The sequence below is a fragment of the Podarcis filfolensis genome, assembly GCF_964270895.1.
Source record: "Podarcis filfolensis genome assembly, chromosome: 11".
NCBI classification, from domain to species: domain Eukaryota; kingdom Metazoa; phylum Chordata; class Lepidosauria; order Squamata; family Lacertidae; genus Podarcis; species Podarcis filfolensis.
Genome location: NC_139613.1, coordinates 8,814,628 through 8,831,901, shown reverse-complemented (window position 1 = coordinate 8,831,901; position 17,274 = coordinate 8,814,628). Strand labels below are relative to the sequence as shown.

The window sequence follows — 17,274 nt, the reverse complement described above, 5'->3', positions numbered from 1 at the left end:
GGACTCTTCAGGATCAGGCCCCAGACTAGGTTCAGATGATGCCTGAGGCAAAGGATCTGGTGCGGACTGAGTCTCCTCTGGTTCCGAGTCTGAGCCCGAGTCCCAGGCCATCACACTCCTAAATCTGGGATGGGGAGCCTGCAGTCCTCCAAGCATTGTTGAACTACAATTCCCATCAGCCCCAGTGATCATGGCCAATGGGCAGGGGTGATGGGAGCTGCGGTCCAACATCTGAAGGGCCGCAACTTCCCCATTTCTGTAAGAATCCATGTCCCCCTTTTAGAGCTGCAATTTCCACAGTGGTTTAACAGTCAATGCCTCTTCCCAGGGAACTCTGGGAATTGTAGCTCTGTGAGGAGAATATGGGTCTCTTAAGAAACCACAGCTCCCAGAATTCTTTGGGCGAAGCCAGGGCTGTTTAAAGTGGCATCGCAGCATTTTACATGGACGGCGTGAATGGTGGCCTGAGGCAATGTGTGAGAGTTGTTGGGATCTGAGAAGGCAAGAAAGGTTGAGATCTTGCGAGAGATTGAGTTTCTCTTTGTCAACGGCTCTGCTATAATGGTTACCTGATTATCATATCGAGATTTAGCAGGCCCACATTTGAGAATGCTTGGCTGCGCTTGAAGATTTGCGGGGTGTGTGTTGCAACTTGAACTCGAGACCTGCCAGTGTCAGAGATAGTGAGGGACCAACAGAAGACTGTACAGAACGTGCCCTTTGTGTATTTGCTTGTCTTCTCCTTTTACAGCTCAGGTTCTTTCCTTATAGCTTCTGTTAGCCCTCATCATTGGCCGCGCTGCCCGGGGCTGAGGAGAACGGCAGTGTGAAGCAGGAGTTGCAGGGCAGACCAGATGACACCCTACTTTCCACCCCTCAGAGTTTGCCGACTGAGGCAGCTGCCTCACTCTGCCTCATGACCCCGGTGTGAAATATATGGAGGGCACCAGGGTGGGGAAGGATGCACCAGACTGACCTGGTGGAATTTCCCTCAGTGTCTTGATGCTTTGATATCATTAGGAGAGCTTTTTGCTTAGGTTCCCCATTAGCGAAAGTAGCTACAAAGTGGTTAGTGCTGATTATAAAGAAGAGATGAGGGACTTCAGGATCATTGGATATGACTTTATTTGATGCGAGTCGTTCCATTTTAAAGTTATGTTTTATTATGACTTGTATTGGATTGGATTATTATAAGGTGTGTGTTCTTTGTGGTATATTTTGTTGCCGTAAACGTCCTTGTGTGTAGTAATATAGAAAGGCGGTATACAAATTAACGTGGGACGTGGGTGGTGCTGTGGGTTAAACCACAGAGCCTAGGACTTGCCAATCAGAAGGTCGGCGGTTTGAATCCCCGCTACGGGGTGAGTTCCTGTTGCTCGGTCCCTGCTCCTGCCAACCTAGCAGTTCAAAAGCACGTCAAAGTGCAAGTAGATAAATAGGTACTGCTCTGGCGGGAAGGTAAACAGCGTTTCCGTGTGCTGCTCTGGTTCACCAGAAGTGGCTTAGTCATGCTGGCCACATGACACGGAAGATGTACGCCCGCTCCCTCGGCCAATAAAGCGAGATGAGTGCCGCAACCCCAGAGTCGGTCACGACTGGACCTAATGGTCAGGTGTCCCTTTACCTTTTTTATACAAATTAAAAGTGAAAAGTAAGGAAAGGGAGGGGTGTGGCCTAGTGTACAAAGGTAAATTCACACTCATTGCCCTACCCACTTTTGCTTCTAGCCCCGCCCACCACTGGCAAATGGCCCTCGAAAGCTTGCTCAGAAGAGAATGTGGCCCTCAGATTGAATGAGATTCCCCAGCCTTGACATGAAGATTAGAGGGTGAGACCCACAGGTGTTCCATTGATTCCCTTGATGATCAATTTTCTGCCTTCTCTCTCGTTTCCCCCTCCAGCGGAGGTCAGTAGGTCCTTTCTGGCTTCATATTTTTTTTAAGCGCTCATTAAGTCTGACGGGGCTCTCAGCTGGCTGGCACAGCGCACTTAAATATCAGAAGTGAGAGCTGGTCTGCCTTGACTTCTTGCCGGTGTCAGTCAAAGCTCATTTGACAACGGAGTCCTGTCTTGAGGAGCAAAGGCTGTTCACTCGTTGCTCCTTGTCCGCTCTTTTAATAAAACCGCTTGTTCAGAATCAGAGACCTGAAATAGGAGGGAAGACAAGATAATCTGCAATGTGGTGGAAAAGGAAACTTCTGTCTTCTCATTTGCAGACTGGTAGGACTTTGCGTTCATTGTGATGTGTGTTTTAGACTACAATGTAAATATTTAGAAACTAACCTATAAATTGTTTTAACTGGTTTTAATCTTGTAACCTGACCTGGGACCTTACACTGAAGGGTGCAAAATACCACTACTGATGATGAAGATGACTTGTGTTGTCAACCTGGGTTGTTTCTCAAACCAAGTAACACAATTTGCTCTCACAATGAATTTGCTAACTCTAATAGGACCAAAGAGCCCCCTGTGCTGTTCTAATAGCCCACTCCAAGGATGTTCAAATGCAATTCTGTATTTGGGACTTAGATGGGCAAAGGAATGGTTTATTATAGGAAATAAGGAGTTTGAATCTGAAGCTACCATAAGGATAGGCATGCGAGAAGAGATATAAAGAAGTGAAGAACTGAAGGAGATGTTGCTAGGAAGTCTAATATTGTTGCAGAGTTATTGTCATGTTAGACTTGTTATTTGCCTGTTCAGCAAAGGTTTCCAAGTGACTTACAACATTTAAAAACAAACAAAAAATTCATTAAAACTTTAACAAATTATGACAAAACGTTGACAAATCCTCCTTTGGATAGAAGTGGAGGTTAACAGCACAACCCTATTCATGTTTACTCAGAAATAAGTCCCATTTTGTTCAATAGGTCTTACTCCTGAACAAGTGTACTTAGAATTGCAGCCGTAACGAGTTTGTGTCAGTTTTGATACTGAATATTCTTTGGCTATGACTTGAAAGTGTGATTATTTATGTTGTGAACTGCCCGGTGAGCTTCGGATGAAGTATGGTATGTAAACTTTAACAAAAACGACGACAACAGGTATTTCGTTCCAGAAATTGATGACTAATTATTTCTCATTAGGAATCAACACTGGGCAGTATCTGACAACTGATTGTAATGAAGAAACTTTTGTTGGATTTCATCCATTGATTGACCCAATCAGGGAATGTTCCCTTGGATGGGCCAGACCAGGCCCAGACTGTCATGTTTTGCCTCCTGGGGTAGAATGGGAATGTGCTGCCCCCCCCCGCTGCTCCCCACCGAAACCTCACTTAATGGGGTCACATAGCAACTGCAACTTCCGGTAAAATCTTGCAAGGTCTTGCTGGAGCTGTTGTGAGATCTTGCGTGAGCTCAGCAAGATCTCACGAGAGTTCTGTGAGATCTCTAGAGTTCTCGCTGGAAGCCGCCACTGCATGACCCCAGTGGTGGCAGCAGGGGTGGGCAGGGTCCACACTGAGAGCCAGTGTGGTGTAGTGGTTAAGAGCGGTAGTCTCGTAATCTGGGGAACCGGGTTTGCGTCTCCACTCCTCCACATGCAGCTGCTGGGTGACCTTGTGCTAGTCACACTTCTCTGAAGTCTCTCAGCCTCACTCACCTCACAGAGTTTTTGTTGTGGGGGGAGGAAGGGAAAGGAGAATGTTAGCCGCTTTGAGACTCCTTAGGGTAGTGATAAAGCGGGATATCAAATCCAAACTCTTCCATGCGGGGGCACCAACCCATAGGATTCTGCTACTTGAGTTGGTTGCTTCAGTCTGCCTCATGAGTGGGTCAACCGTAGACCAGACAACACAAACACCTAGATTTCAAATGATGGTGTTGAATTTTTATTTTGAAGTTTGAATGACAGATTTTAGACGTTGGGTTTCAACATCAAAATCTGAATCATGAAATTTGATAACTGGGCAAACCCCGTTTCATGTCTAGGTGAAAAATACAGCAGCCTCTTCTGCCTCATTGATTCCATGACTTGATTGTGTACTGCTTATTGCAAAAGCACCTAGTCTAGAGATGAGTTGGAGAATGATTCATTCCAAAGGTTCTTCAGCTTTGGAGAAGCAGATTTAAGATTTCACCAGGACCGGGACTATGGCTGATGAGTTCTCCAGATATCCATGGGCTTTGGGCAGGGAAGTGACTCCATGCCTGGTCACATGGCTGTTCTCAGTCCAAGGATGGTGAAGTTCTTCTTTCAGCTTGCATTACCATCAGCCTTTAGAATGGGAGCTGTCAGGGGACTGCCATCGGAACAGGGGAGGGAGGCAGGGGGGCCGCTGGGATACAGAGAGCCTCCGAAACTCCTGAGGAGCCGTTCCTCTTCCAGCAGTGGGAAAAGCCACACCTCCAGTGGAGAAGAGAGGGAAGGGGCCAGCCAAGCGAGTAAAGGGCTCGAGGATGCTGCTGAGAGCTCCAGCACCTCACCTAGCCAGGCTGGCCAGGAGGGATGCATGCCACTTCCGTCGCCCAGCTTGCGCAGAGGGGTGAAATGCAAGGAGGGGAGGAGGAGGCTTGGCGTGCCAGAGTTCTTATGTTGGGGGAGAAGCCGGAAGGGGCCACTCCCGGATTCTGCAAGTGACTGAGATGGACATGAACTTGGTAGATATGCACTGTAAATAGTTTGCACAATGAAACCTGTAAAAGCCAGGTCGGAGTCCTGCCTGTTACTCACGAGCAACCACCACCAGCATCTGACAGGAGCCTTTAGAATGGGAGTTGAGCATATGCTCTGGCCACTTGGGGAAAGACTCTGGCCTTGCATGCCAGAGGTTCCAACTTCATTCTCTAGCGTTTCCAGTCAGGGCTGGGGAAAGCTCCTTCTGGAAGTCTTGGAGAGCCACTGCCAATTGGTGTCAATTAGCAGTGGTTTGCCAAGTCAATCTTGACCAACTCGGAGGGTCTGATTTGGCCCTTGAGGCCATTTCCTGCAAAACCATGCTCACCCATCATCTGACATCACTGCTCCCCGCTTCCATCAGTGCCGGATTAACAACTAGGCAGAGTAGGCACTGGTTTATAGGCTCAACACCTTTTAGGGGCCCCACGACAATGGATCAAAATTATATTACGCAATAGAATTGGTTTATTAAAATTGTTGGTTGGTAAAAAAATGTATTACCAACCAACAATTATCTAGGGGATAAGGGTTCATCAGTAAAGACCTGGTTATGTTTAGAATGATACTGCATAGGGAAATGTTCCCTGATACCAACATGAGGGATTCTATGGAATGCAGATAGAGAGAATTGAGAAGAATTATGATCTGTTGTGACCTTGACGGAAGCGTACAATAGACGAGCCTTGTGTTTTGGCTCATTTCCCCCCTTCCTTCTCCTTCTCTGTTCCTTTTTCCTTTTTCTTTTTTCTTTCTCATGATGGCTTATGTTCTATGCCATGTACTTTGATATTTTTTGTAGTTTTTTAGCCTTTTCCATTATTATTACAGTGGTACCTCGGGTTAAGTACTTAATTCGTTCCGGAGGTCCGTTCTTAACCTGAAACTGTTCTTAACCTGAGGTTCTACTTTAGCTAATGGGGCCTCCTGCTGCCACCGGAGCACGATTTCTGTTCTCATCCTGAAGCAAAGTTCTTAACCTGAGGTACTATTTCTGGGTTAGCGGAGTCTGTAACCTGAAGTGTATGTAACCCGAGGTACCACTGTATTAAGGATTTTTCTTTTGTAATTTTGGTTGTTTATATTTATCTGTATTTGTTTAAAGCAAAAAAAAATAAAAAAAATAAAATTAAAATAAAATAAAATAAAATAAAATAAAATAAAATAAAATGTATTAGGAGCCTCCCCCCCCCCCCCCCGATTTCGAATGCCATGGGGCTTCCACAGAGTTTAATCTGGCACTGCTGCCCATTGGAACATTTGCACACAAATGCAGCACAAATGAAAAAGGATGTCAGGCAGATGTCCAGCTTAAAACCAAGAGGTGTGGATCATATCACTGGGATTAAGTGGGCCAGAGGGAGGCTCCCAGGTAGCCAACCGCCTATTAAGAAACCAGGCTCTAAATTTTTCACACAGAATGACTTAATCTGTCTGAGGTTGCACTCCTGTTGTGTTCTTCAGTGTAGGTCCACTATGCGAAGGGACTTTCCTCTTATTGGTTTCAAAGGCTTGAATTTCTCCTCATTGCTTCCTTTTCTTTGAGCAGGGGCTTGGGTTGCTAATCTTCCCATGACATTAGAAGCCCCATTTTGCCATTGTCTCCAGAGGCCTTTTCTTCTGGGGGCAAACGTGGGTAACTGTATCGCTCTCCTCTTATTTCCGGAGTCCGGCTGCAAAGCGGCATAATGTTCTTTTATCATCTTTCCAAACTCTTAGTTTAAATCCAAACTGGGGAGGGACTCCTATTTCCCAACCAGGTCTACGATTCCCAAAGCGGTTTAAGAGCCACTTCCTCTTCCTTCCAAAAGGGAACTTTTGGAATCATAACTCCAGGAATAGGAGGCCTCATAACACCTCTAACCCCACATAACAAACTGCAACTTCCGGAAGTCTTTTGGGGAAAACCATGACTATTTAAAGAGATATCACAGGGCTTAAAATGTATGGTGTAGCTATATAATAATAATAATAATAATAATAATAATAATAATAATAATAATTTATTACAGTGGTACCTCAGGTTAAGTACTTAATTCATTCCGGAGGTCCGTTCTTAACCTGAAACTGTTCTTAACCTGAAGTACCACTTTAGCTAATGGGGTCTCCTCCTGCTGCCACGCCACCAGAGCATGATTTCTATTCTCATCCTGAAGCAAAGTTCTTAACCCAAGGTACTATTTCTGGGTTAGCGGAGTCTGTAACCTGAAGCGTCTGTAACCTGAAGCGTATTAACCCAAGGTACCACTATATTTATTTTTTGCCCATCTGGCTGGGTTTCTCCAACCACTCTGGGCAGCTTCCAATGGAATATTAAAATACAATAACCTACTAAACATTAAAAGCTTCCCTAAACAGGGCTGCCTTCAGATGTTTTCTAAAAATCTGGTAGTTGTTTTCCTCTTTGACATCTGGTGGGAGGGTGTTCCACAGGGCGGGTGCCACTACCGAGAAGGCTCTCTGCCTGGTTCCCTGTAACTTGGCTTGTCGCAGCGAGGGAACCCCCAGAAGGCCCTCGGCGCTGGACCTCAGTTTGCGGGTAGAACGACTCAAGGTCAGCATGGTGCAAATGGATCAGGCCAATGGCCCATCTAGCCCACACATGCTATGATTTACTCCCGAGTAAACATGCATGAGGATTGTGCTGGAAGTGAACGATTGCAGCTTTCTGCTCCGCTGTTTTGGAGAATTCGCGTCGCCCTGCCTCACAGTGAACTCGGCTTCAGCGAGACGCCGCTCTGAGCGCAAGCTGGCCTCAATTTCCTTCTGCCCTGGAGACAAGGTTAGGATGACAGGAGAGCAGATAGAAACCATAGCCCCCCGAGGTGGCCCGAGCCTCGCTCCCTGTCACCCTGTGTTTGCTTGATCCGTGTGGCAAAGCCTGCTCCAATTTGCCACAATGCCTCCCAGCGCAGAGTGCAGGCGGAGAAACAGACACTGTGGCACGATGATCAGACAGAGACAGGGAACAGAGAGAGCCAAGGCTGCCTTGGGTGCCGCAGGAGACGTGACAGGAAGATGACAGCCCCTTGGTTGAGGAATGCCTCACATTGTAATAAGGGCAATAGACAAATTCACGTAGGAGAGGGCTACTAGCCAGGATAGCTACTCTTCTCCTGATGCACTTCCCATGGGGACATCTGCTTGGCCACAGTGATGACAGGGCTCTGGACCAGATGAACCTTTGGTCAGATCCAGCACCATTCTTCTTATGTTCCTATAAAGTCATGGCCCATCCCAGGTAAATAAGGCACATATCTCTTTTTTTAAAAAATAAAAATTTTATTAGGCATTTCAACATAACAATTTATCAAAAACATATCACCCTCATCCCCCCCCTTAATTTTCCCTCCCCCCCAAGAAAAACCCACCCTCCCACCCCCACCTGGACTTCCCTCAGCTCCTCTCTCTGGTTTTTCAACACAGGTTGTTCTCTGCATATTACAAAATTGTAAAAATCCTTATATTATCTATTTGTATGTTACCAATAATAAATTTGTGATTTATTCCAAACCTGCCAAGGAGTCCAGTTCATTTTGTTGTTTCTTTAAGTACTTTGTAAAAGGTTCCCATTCTTCTTTAAAGTCACAGTTGTCCTTATCACGTAGTTTGTGCGTCAGTTCCGCCAGTTCCGCATAGTCCATCCATTTCCCTTGCCACAGTTCTTTGGTCAGGATTTCTTCATTCTTCCATCCTTGTGCTATTAAGACACTTGCCACCGTTGTCACATACATGAATATGTTCTTCAATTTCCTTGGCAGGTCTTTCCCTACAATCCCTAACAAAAATGCTTCAGGTTTTTTTTACAAATGTTAATTGGAACATTTTCTTCAATTCATTGTATATCATTTCCCAATTTTTTTTAATTTCACTACAATCCCACCACATATGATAAAAAGTCCCTTCTTTTTCCTTACATTTCCAACATATGTTTGAACCGGTTTTGTACATTCTTGCTATCTGTACTGGTGTTATATACCATCTATACATCATTTTCATATAGTTTTCTTTCAATAGAGAGCAGTTTGTAAATTTTAAATCAGTTTTCCACAATCTTTCCCAATCTTCAAACATTATGTTACGGCCTATGTCTTGTGCCCATTCAATCATGACTGATTTCACCTCCTCATCTTTTGTTTCCCATTCTAGCAGAATACTCTATGCATCTTTCAGCAATTTTATTTTCCCTTCCGCAACTTCTTTCTGAAATCTAGATACAGCGGTACCTCAGGTTACATACGCTTCAGGTTACATACGCTTCAGGTTACAGACTCCGCTAACCCAGAAATAGTGCTTCAGGTTAAGAACTTTGCTTTAGGATGAGAACAGAAATTGTGCTCCAGCGGCGCGGCGGCAGCAGAAGGCCCCACTAGCTAAAGTGGTGCTTCAGGTTAAGAACAGTTTCAGGTTAAGTACGGACCTCTGGAACGAATTAAGTACTTAACCCGAGGTACCACTGTATCATATAACTGAATCCTTTCTTATTGTCTCGTTGTCAACTCTTTATTGACACTTACAGCAGCTTTCATGACATTCTAGATATGCACACACAAGCACTTCTAGCCTCTAGACAGTTGTCCACAGGTCTGGGCCGTATGGAGCAGGTGCAGCAACAGTGGGGTGCCTTCCCTCCCCCAGCTTAAATACCGTCCTCTGATGGATTGTGGGCCTGCAGCCTGAGACTTCTCCTGCATGGAAGTCATCACTGATCTTTTCTTTTTCTTTATTTGGTTTTACAAAGTCAACCACACAATTCACATTCTTAAAAATATTAAAATAAAACAAGATTTTCCCAAACATTAGGACCTTCTACAGAGAAAAAGGACCTTTCCCCCCAAAGAGCACATTGAGAACAATGCAGTCTGCGTGTGGTCCATGTGATTCTTTTATGAAGACATTACGTTACATGGTCTCAACATCTCCAGAAAGAATTTTTTGCATTTCCAGGGTGGCGGGTGTCAGTAATAAATATAATGGAATCGCCTGGGTTGTTTATAGCTTATCTTAGCGGATCGCATTTCCCTGGAAGAGCCTTGACATTCATGCTTGACTTCCCCGACTCTCTTGGTAAGAAATGAAAGAGGTTTCAGCCTGCTGAGAATGCCTGCCTTTACCCCCCCCCATCTCAGAACCAGGCTCTGAAGCAATTCAATTAGTTGGGGTCCCTTTTCTGGTGTCTTCAGAAGAGGAAGACTCAGAGCCAGGGGAGTGGGGGTGGGAGAACATAATGGTTGGATGCTGAAGAAACATCTGCTTGAGTGAGTGAGAGGAACCAGAGGTAGAAGAGCAGTTTTGTTCCTGCACCATTAGGAAGACTAGGTCCAGGGTGTGCTGGGCCTAGGGGTAACCCGAGAACCGCGGTCCAGGTCTGATCCAGAATCCGAAGGTTCTGCTAGGAGTCAGTCTGACAGGGTCAAGGCAGGACACGAGGCAGGAGACCAGGCAAGGACAGGTACAAGATCTCTGGCAGGATCTAGCATACAACAATGTTGCTCCAGCAACCTGAGGCGGGGTCTTTTATTTTTGTCGGGGTAATGGCCGGTCCTGATCCCCCAGTGACTCACCTCCCTGTTTCGCCCAAAGGCGAGCACTCCTCCTGCGAGTACTCAGGTCTCTCCTTCTCTCAGACTTTAATCTCTGCAGCTCAGGAGAGGTTGGTGGGTTTTCTAGACCCAGGGGCCGCCTCAGCCTCCCCTGACCCAACTGGTAGTGGAGCAGCTGTAAGTGATGGCCCAGCTGAAGGCAACGAGGTAATCCCCACATCTGGATCCAGGGCAGGCTCAGGCCCCTGACTCGGCCCAGCTGGTGTTTGTTGCAGGGGAACCTGTGCAGGATCTCTTCAGGATCAGGCCCCAGGCTTGGTTCAGATGATGCCTGAGGGAAAAGATCTGGTGCAGACTGAGACTCCTCTGGTTCCGAGTCTGAGCTTGAGTCCCAGGCCATCACACCGGGCTTCTCTTCAGGTGGAACTTGCCAGAACTCAGTTTTGGCACCTCTCAGGTGGCTGCCATTGCCATTACAAGAGTACAAGGGACACACTGAGCCTCTTGGGCTTGGTGATTGGAAGGTTGGCGGTTCGAATCCCTACGACGGGGTGAGCTCCCATTGCTCTGTCCCAGCTCCTGCCAACGTAGCGGTTCGAAAGCACACCAGTGCAAGTAGATAGCTACCATTGCAGTGGGAAGGTAAACGGCGTTTCCGTGCGCTCGGGTTTCCATCATGGTGTCCCGTTGTGCCAGAAGCGGTCTAGTCCTGCTGGCCACATGACCCGGAAAGCTGTCTGTGGACAAACACCGTCACCCTCGGCCTGAAAGTGAGATGAGCGCCGCAACCCCATAGTCGCCTTTCACTGGACTTAACCGTCCAGGAGTCCTTTACCTTACCTTTACCTACAAGGGAGATGTTCATGGTGAATTCCCGTACCTCTTTTTCTTGAAAAATAATACTGACTAAGTCCCATAGCCCAAGTGAGACCAACGGTGTGATGCCGAGTTGTGTGTTGGACTAAACCAGGGTGATCTCTATTCAGATCCCTGCCTAGCTTATTGGACGATCAAGCCCAAGGCATTTTGCTGCCTGAGGCAAAGGACAAGATAGCATCTCTCTGCACCCCGCTCCATTCCACATATGTGGCTCATGTTCTCCTGTCCTGTCCGCTTTATAAAGATCTGAGGAATGAGATCATTACCCCACTCTTACTTACCATCCCAGGCCGCCCATCTCAGGCCACATTGTTCTTTTTTTTATCAGATCAAAATGATCAGACAATAGCAAAGGTTGCTAGGTTTATCGAGGGTGCAATGAGATTAAGGGCCACTATCTGAATGATAATCTTGGTCATTTGATTGCCCTTCTTACCCACTGCTGTCTTTTTTTATTTGTATATATTTTATTTGTACATATTGCTTGTTTTATGTTGCTATGGCTATTGGCTAATGCGAATAAAGTTTATCTATCTATCCACATATGGAAGCCAACTAGACCGGGGATTGAATCTTACTTCAGTATTGGCAACAGGGCAGCACTGTGGGCAGAAGGCTGTGTGTGAGCAAGCTTTCTGTCTCACACACAGCTCTGATGCCTGCCCCTCAGCAATTGCTACCTGAGGCAGCTGACTCCCTCCACCTAACGGTAGAGCCGCCTCTGGGATGAGTTTAATGCTGGACACAATCTCTCAGCCTACCGTCACAGGTTAACATTGGAAAACCCATGTATGTTGCTTTGAACAACTTGGAGAAAGGGAGAGATACCCCACCACCAACCGCACAAAAAATGATGACAGATCTTTGAAGAGCCACAGGGTGTTTCGCCATTTCACCCTATTACATATTCTCTGGGAGGGCTGACAAAGGAGGAGGAAAGGAAGTAGTTTGAACTCGGAGGAGCGGATGGGGAAAATGTGATACATTCCTCAGTTCTGTTGAGGATGCCATGAGCAGGTTGTTTCGCCTGCTTGATGCTCTGCCTTCTGAATTTGAGGCTGGGCTGAGGCACAGTTAATGTGGAAGGGAAGAAGTATTAAAACATTGCCCTCTTCTGGACACAACTGGACACTTGATATTTAGGAATGGCAAGCTCACTATAGATACATAGGAAGCCCCTGTATTAACTGAGTCGGACCATCTAGGTCAGGGGCGGCCCAACTTTTCATACCAAGTGGGCTGCAAGAGTCCTTTGACATGGAACCCATGGGCTGCACACTGTCTTGTCGCACTGCAGAAGGGAGCATGGCCAAAATTTGACACCCTCTCTGCCCTCGCATTGCCTTCCTAGCTAAGCAAGGCACTAGGCTTTGGGAAGGAGGCGGGAGAGCTCGGACAGGGTCCCGGTGGAGTACAGGATCAGGTTTAAGGTGCTGGTTTTAACCTTTAAAGCCCTATATGGCCTAGGACCCTCGTACCTATGGGACCGCCTCTCCTGGTATGTCCCACAGAGGACCTTACGGTCTTCAAACAAAAACATCTTGGAGATCCCGGGCCACAGGGAGGTTAGGCTGGCCTCAACCAGAGCCAGGGCTTTTTCGGCCGTGGCCCCGATCTGGTGGAACGCTCTGTCACAAGAAACTAGGGCCCTGCAGGACTTGACATCTTTCCGCAGGGCCTGCAAGACAGAGCTGTTCCACCAGGCCTTTGGCCAAGGCACAGTCTGACCCCCTCCTTTGGTAATCCTCATAGCACTCTAGCTCAATGGTTGCCATTAATTTGATTTTGAATTGATTTTAGAATGAATTGATTTTAGAATGTATTTCAATTAATTGATTGTGATTTTATGTAAACTGTGTTATTTTTACTGTTGTTAGCTGTTCTGAGCCCTGCTTTGGCTGGGGAGGGAGGGATATAAATATTTTTTTTTATCATTTATTATATAAAAACACAACAAAGCATAAACATTAAAAAAATATCCTTTACGAGCAACAAACACATCAATAAATTAATAGAAACCAATAGTAACAACAATAACAATAGCAAATGCTTGAAACTGGAGTAGCTCCCGGGGCACAGGGAGGTTAGGCTGGCCTCAACCAGAGCCAGGGCTTTTTCGGCCGTGGCCCCGATCTGGTGGAACGCTCTGTCACAAGAGACTAGGGTCCTGCGGGACTTGACATCTTTCTGCAGGGCCTGCAAGACAGAGCTGTTCCACCAGGCCTTTGGCCAAGGCACAGTCTGACCTCCTCTCTCCCTCTGTAAGGCTCATAGAACTCTAGCCCAATGGTTGCCATTAATTTGATTCTGAATTGATTTTAAAACGAATTGGTTTTAGAATGCTGTGTTACTTTTATTGTTGTTAGCCGCTCTGAGCCCGGCTTCGGCGGGGGAGGGCAGGATATAAATAAAATTTTATTATTATTATTTTATTAGAGTTCTCCCACCTTCTTCCCAAAGCTGGGAGTGCACTAACTGGGTTTTGGGGATGAGGTGGGAGGACTCTAGGACCCTGTCAGAGCCCTCACACCTTCTCCTCAAAGTCCAGTGCCCTATGTATGAAGGGTAAAGTGTATATTCACAACTCCACCTTCTTTTGCCTCTGGCCCTGCTCAGCACTATCGTATGGCCCCCAGAAGGCTGCTTGGAAGGGAATGTGCTGAAATATGTTATTTAGCCGAGCCTTAGAACTACAGGCCTGTGCTGTCCTCTATTATATTTACAGCTCCTGTTCCCCTTTTCTCTCTGTTTCCCCCACTTCCTTTTAGTGTTGAAGTGCATGAATCTTATTTTATTTATTTATTTAAGCTCAGAGGAGAAGGGGTGGGGTTTTGTGATGCACTCAGCTGGAGGGGTTTGCAAAGCAGGGGAACAGCTCATTGTTCAGAGCTCTTCGGGGATGGGGGAATTCAGATCATTTTGCATTTAAAGAAGCTCCTACCCAATTTGCATTTCTGAAACAATATACAGAGTGGTTCTTTGAAATTTGCACTTTTCCATATTTTTTCAACACAGTTCTCTAGTCCAGTGAAGATGCATATACTGAGGTAAAGTGAGCATTAAAAGGCATGGTGAAAATTACGTACCAAAAAGACATTAATTCAGGGCATATTGCTTGGGGAAAATGTGCAAGTTAGGAGAACTTTGCACTCAAATGTTAATGAATATTCACGAAGTCTTAATTTTTATTTTTATTTTGCAAACGGATGTAGAAAAATGGGGAACTGAATTTGAGACTGGAAAAATGAGAAACTGAAATTGACAGACCCGGTCATCCGTAGGTCTGAGTGAGAGAGCTTTGAAATCTCCCTCTGGCTGGCTTGGAAAACAGCTGGACCCCACAGCTGTCTTCAAAGCTTCACGGCTCCATGTGAGTTGCAGAAAGGAAGGGGAGAAGCCGCCCCCTTTCATTAAAACTCAGATGGCTTTGCAAAACAGCTCCAGCTCTTGTCGGTGCACTGGGCGTCCACTTACTGCAGTACATGCAGCACGCCCGAGCCATGCATCTCTCCTGGGAGTGACACAGAAGCTGGGATAATTGCTGGTGCATCAGGACCAGATCATCTCATTATTAGGAGCTTATATTGCAGCTGAAGACTCTACTCCAGGCATCCCCAGCCTGCAGCCCTCCAGATGTTTTGGACTACAATTCCCACCATCCCTGACCACTGGTCCTGTTAGCTAGGAATCATGGAAGTTGTAGGCCAAAACATCTGGAGGGCCACAGGTTGGGATGCCTGCTCTACGCCTTCCTGGCTCTCATTCAGGTCCTAAACCATACAGATGCTTCCATGTCCTTTCCTCTCCTCTTGAGTAGTCTCATAGTCCGTCACTGAAATTTCTGCTTGACTTCCATCTCCTCTGCTCCAGGCAGATGAATTAGGGGCCTCCAGTACTGGCTTAGGGATGTTCAGACTTGATGACCTCCTCAGGGTCCTTAGTGGTGTGGAGATCAGTTGGGGGGCGGGTCCTGCTCCTGTAGATCCTCCTCTGAGGATCCTCAGGTTTGAGGTGCTGGTAGGGCTGATCCCGGATAGATATTTTAGTAGTTTGCAAAGTTGCAGTCCAAGGAAGTGCAGGAGAGTTTTGCCTTTTCTGCAACCTCTTTCCCTCAGATGTCACCTTAAACCATGCACAGAGACACATTGATTTATTTGTTGTGTTTGTCCATATGCATCTATTCATCCCAGAAGGTGCGCTCCTCCATTGTCTCCTGAGGCAGCTGGATGTCAGCAACAATGCATGTAGGTCCCACCTGGAGCTCAAAAAGCTCAAGATGGCAAATGATGTCCACACCCTCCCATCTGTTTTATTATCCCAACAAGTCTGTGAGGTAGATTAGGTTGAGAGGCAGTGGACTTCGACTGGCAGAAATGACCGGCAGAATCCGCGACCAGGGAGAAGAGTCGGCAGAAGAAGATTGGAAGAAATTTAAGGATTATTTACAGAAATACTACAAAATTAATGAACTCTGAAAAGATGCTGGATTGAACTTTTGTGGTCTCTAGCTGTTATGATAAAGATAACAGGGATTAAAATTGTTTAAGTCAAAAAATTTAAAAAGTTGATTTGGAAAATAAGGTGTTAATTAAAAGGAATGTTAAGAGATTAGGATTTGCTGGATTAACAATTTGAACTAGAAAACAAGAAGGGGAGGTATGAGGAAGTCAAAGAAACATGTTATTGAAAAACTGTTATCGAAATTGATTTGTTTTTAATATTTTTCTTTTCTTTTTCTTTTTGTGTTTGTATAAAATTGGAAAACTTAATAAATATTTATAAAAAAAAAAGAGAGGCAGTGGACTTCATGGCCAAGTGGGGGATTTGATTCTATGATTCTATGAATGTTCAGGTACAACTTTTCAGGAATCTTGTTCTTTCTTTCCAGCAGGGGGCACTCTGTCCTTAGACTTGAGGATAGCAAGAGGATCCCATCACGAGGTTAGCACTAGACAGAGAGATCTCCCTTTTCCTTCCTCCTCTTCACTGATTTCAGGCAACGCACTGTGTTGCGTGATGATAAACCATCATGACTGAATCTGAGCAGAGCAACCAAACTGAAGGCCAATTCACACGTCTTACCTCCCTTCTCATGACAGACACACACGGCTTGTTTGTTTAAACAATATATTGCTGCTTTAACCTGCCTTCCTTCCACCTTCTCTCACGCAGCCATTGACCAGATCCAGACCTATTTAGCTTCGGTAAAGGTGATGGCCTTATGCGACTCTGGGGCAGGCATGATCTGGAGCTCACACAAGTGATTTAGTCAAGTGAAAAGTGTAACATCGAAGCAGATCATGCATAGGGACGTTGCATTAAAAGTGTTAGGAACCTAAGAATATAGAGAACATAAAGATTTGATTGGTTATGAAAGAATCTAAGGAAGGGAAATGATTGAAGAACAGATGTAAATGCGAGAAAGACAACTAAGAGACATGTGCTGAATGCGGTGGAAGTCTTTTATAATACTTTAAGATTTGTAAATTGCAGTATTTGAAGCAAGAATTTGGTAATATTCCAGGTTATGAAAAGTATTTTTTCTTTTCTTTTGTCTTTTTTCCTTATATCTTTTATTTTTCCTTTCCTTTCTTTTTTTTATTAGTTTTCATTTTGGAAAATATATATATAAGTGTGTTCACAGTGTTATGTATTGTTCTTTGTTTTTCTTTAATTTCTATTTCTTGAAAAAATTAATAATTTTTTTTAAAAAAGTGTTAGGAACCACTAAGTGAAAACCACTCTACCGCTGCAATCCCGTAGTCCAAGAGGCCACAGGATAGGAACATAGGAAGATGCCTTGAGTCATTAGCTCAGGATGCTCGAAAATGAATGACTGCATCTATCCAGGGTTTCAGGTAAGAGCCTCAGATGGTAATTGCAGGTCTAGGTCAGCTCATATGGGGAGAGGAGGTCCTTGAGATATTGTGACCCTGAGCCAGTTAAGGCTTTATAGGCACTGGCGGAGGAAGGTGTGTGCTGGGGGGGGCGCACCAGTCTGGGCATCATCCCTGATCAGGGGTGACATTCAGTGCTCCGCCCGCCTGTGACTTGGACTCCCATGTCTAGCGTGAGCTGTCGGGGGAAGGGGGGAGCTGCTGCACCGGTGTGCTGGTTCCTTCCTCTCCCCTTCCCGCTCGCCTGCCTCCTCCCCATCCTCCTCTCCCCTGCCTGCCTCCTCCAGCCAGAAGTGCAGCGCAGCAGCTCCCCCCTTCCCCTTGTGCTGGGCCCGGGG

The 17,274-nt window shown here is 45.9% G+C and overlaps 1 protein-coding gene across 1 annotated transcript in view; it reads left to right on the top strand.

Annotated features, from left to right (window-relative positions):
• The first annotated feature begins 2,001 nt into the window (after positions 1 to 2,001).
• The window catches only part of LOXHD1 (lipoxygenase homology PLAT domains 1), a 194,308-nt gene continuing 179,035 nt past the window's right edge, over positions 2,002 to 17,274 (top strand). The window contains exon 1 of the mRNA XM_083575472.1: positions 2,002 to 2,220. Coding sequence (XP_083431598.1) covers positions 2,178 to 2,220 — 43 coding nt within the window. The 5' untranslated portion in view covers positions 2,002 to 2,177. The remainder of the gene's footprint in view (positions 2,221 to 17,274) is intronic.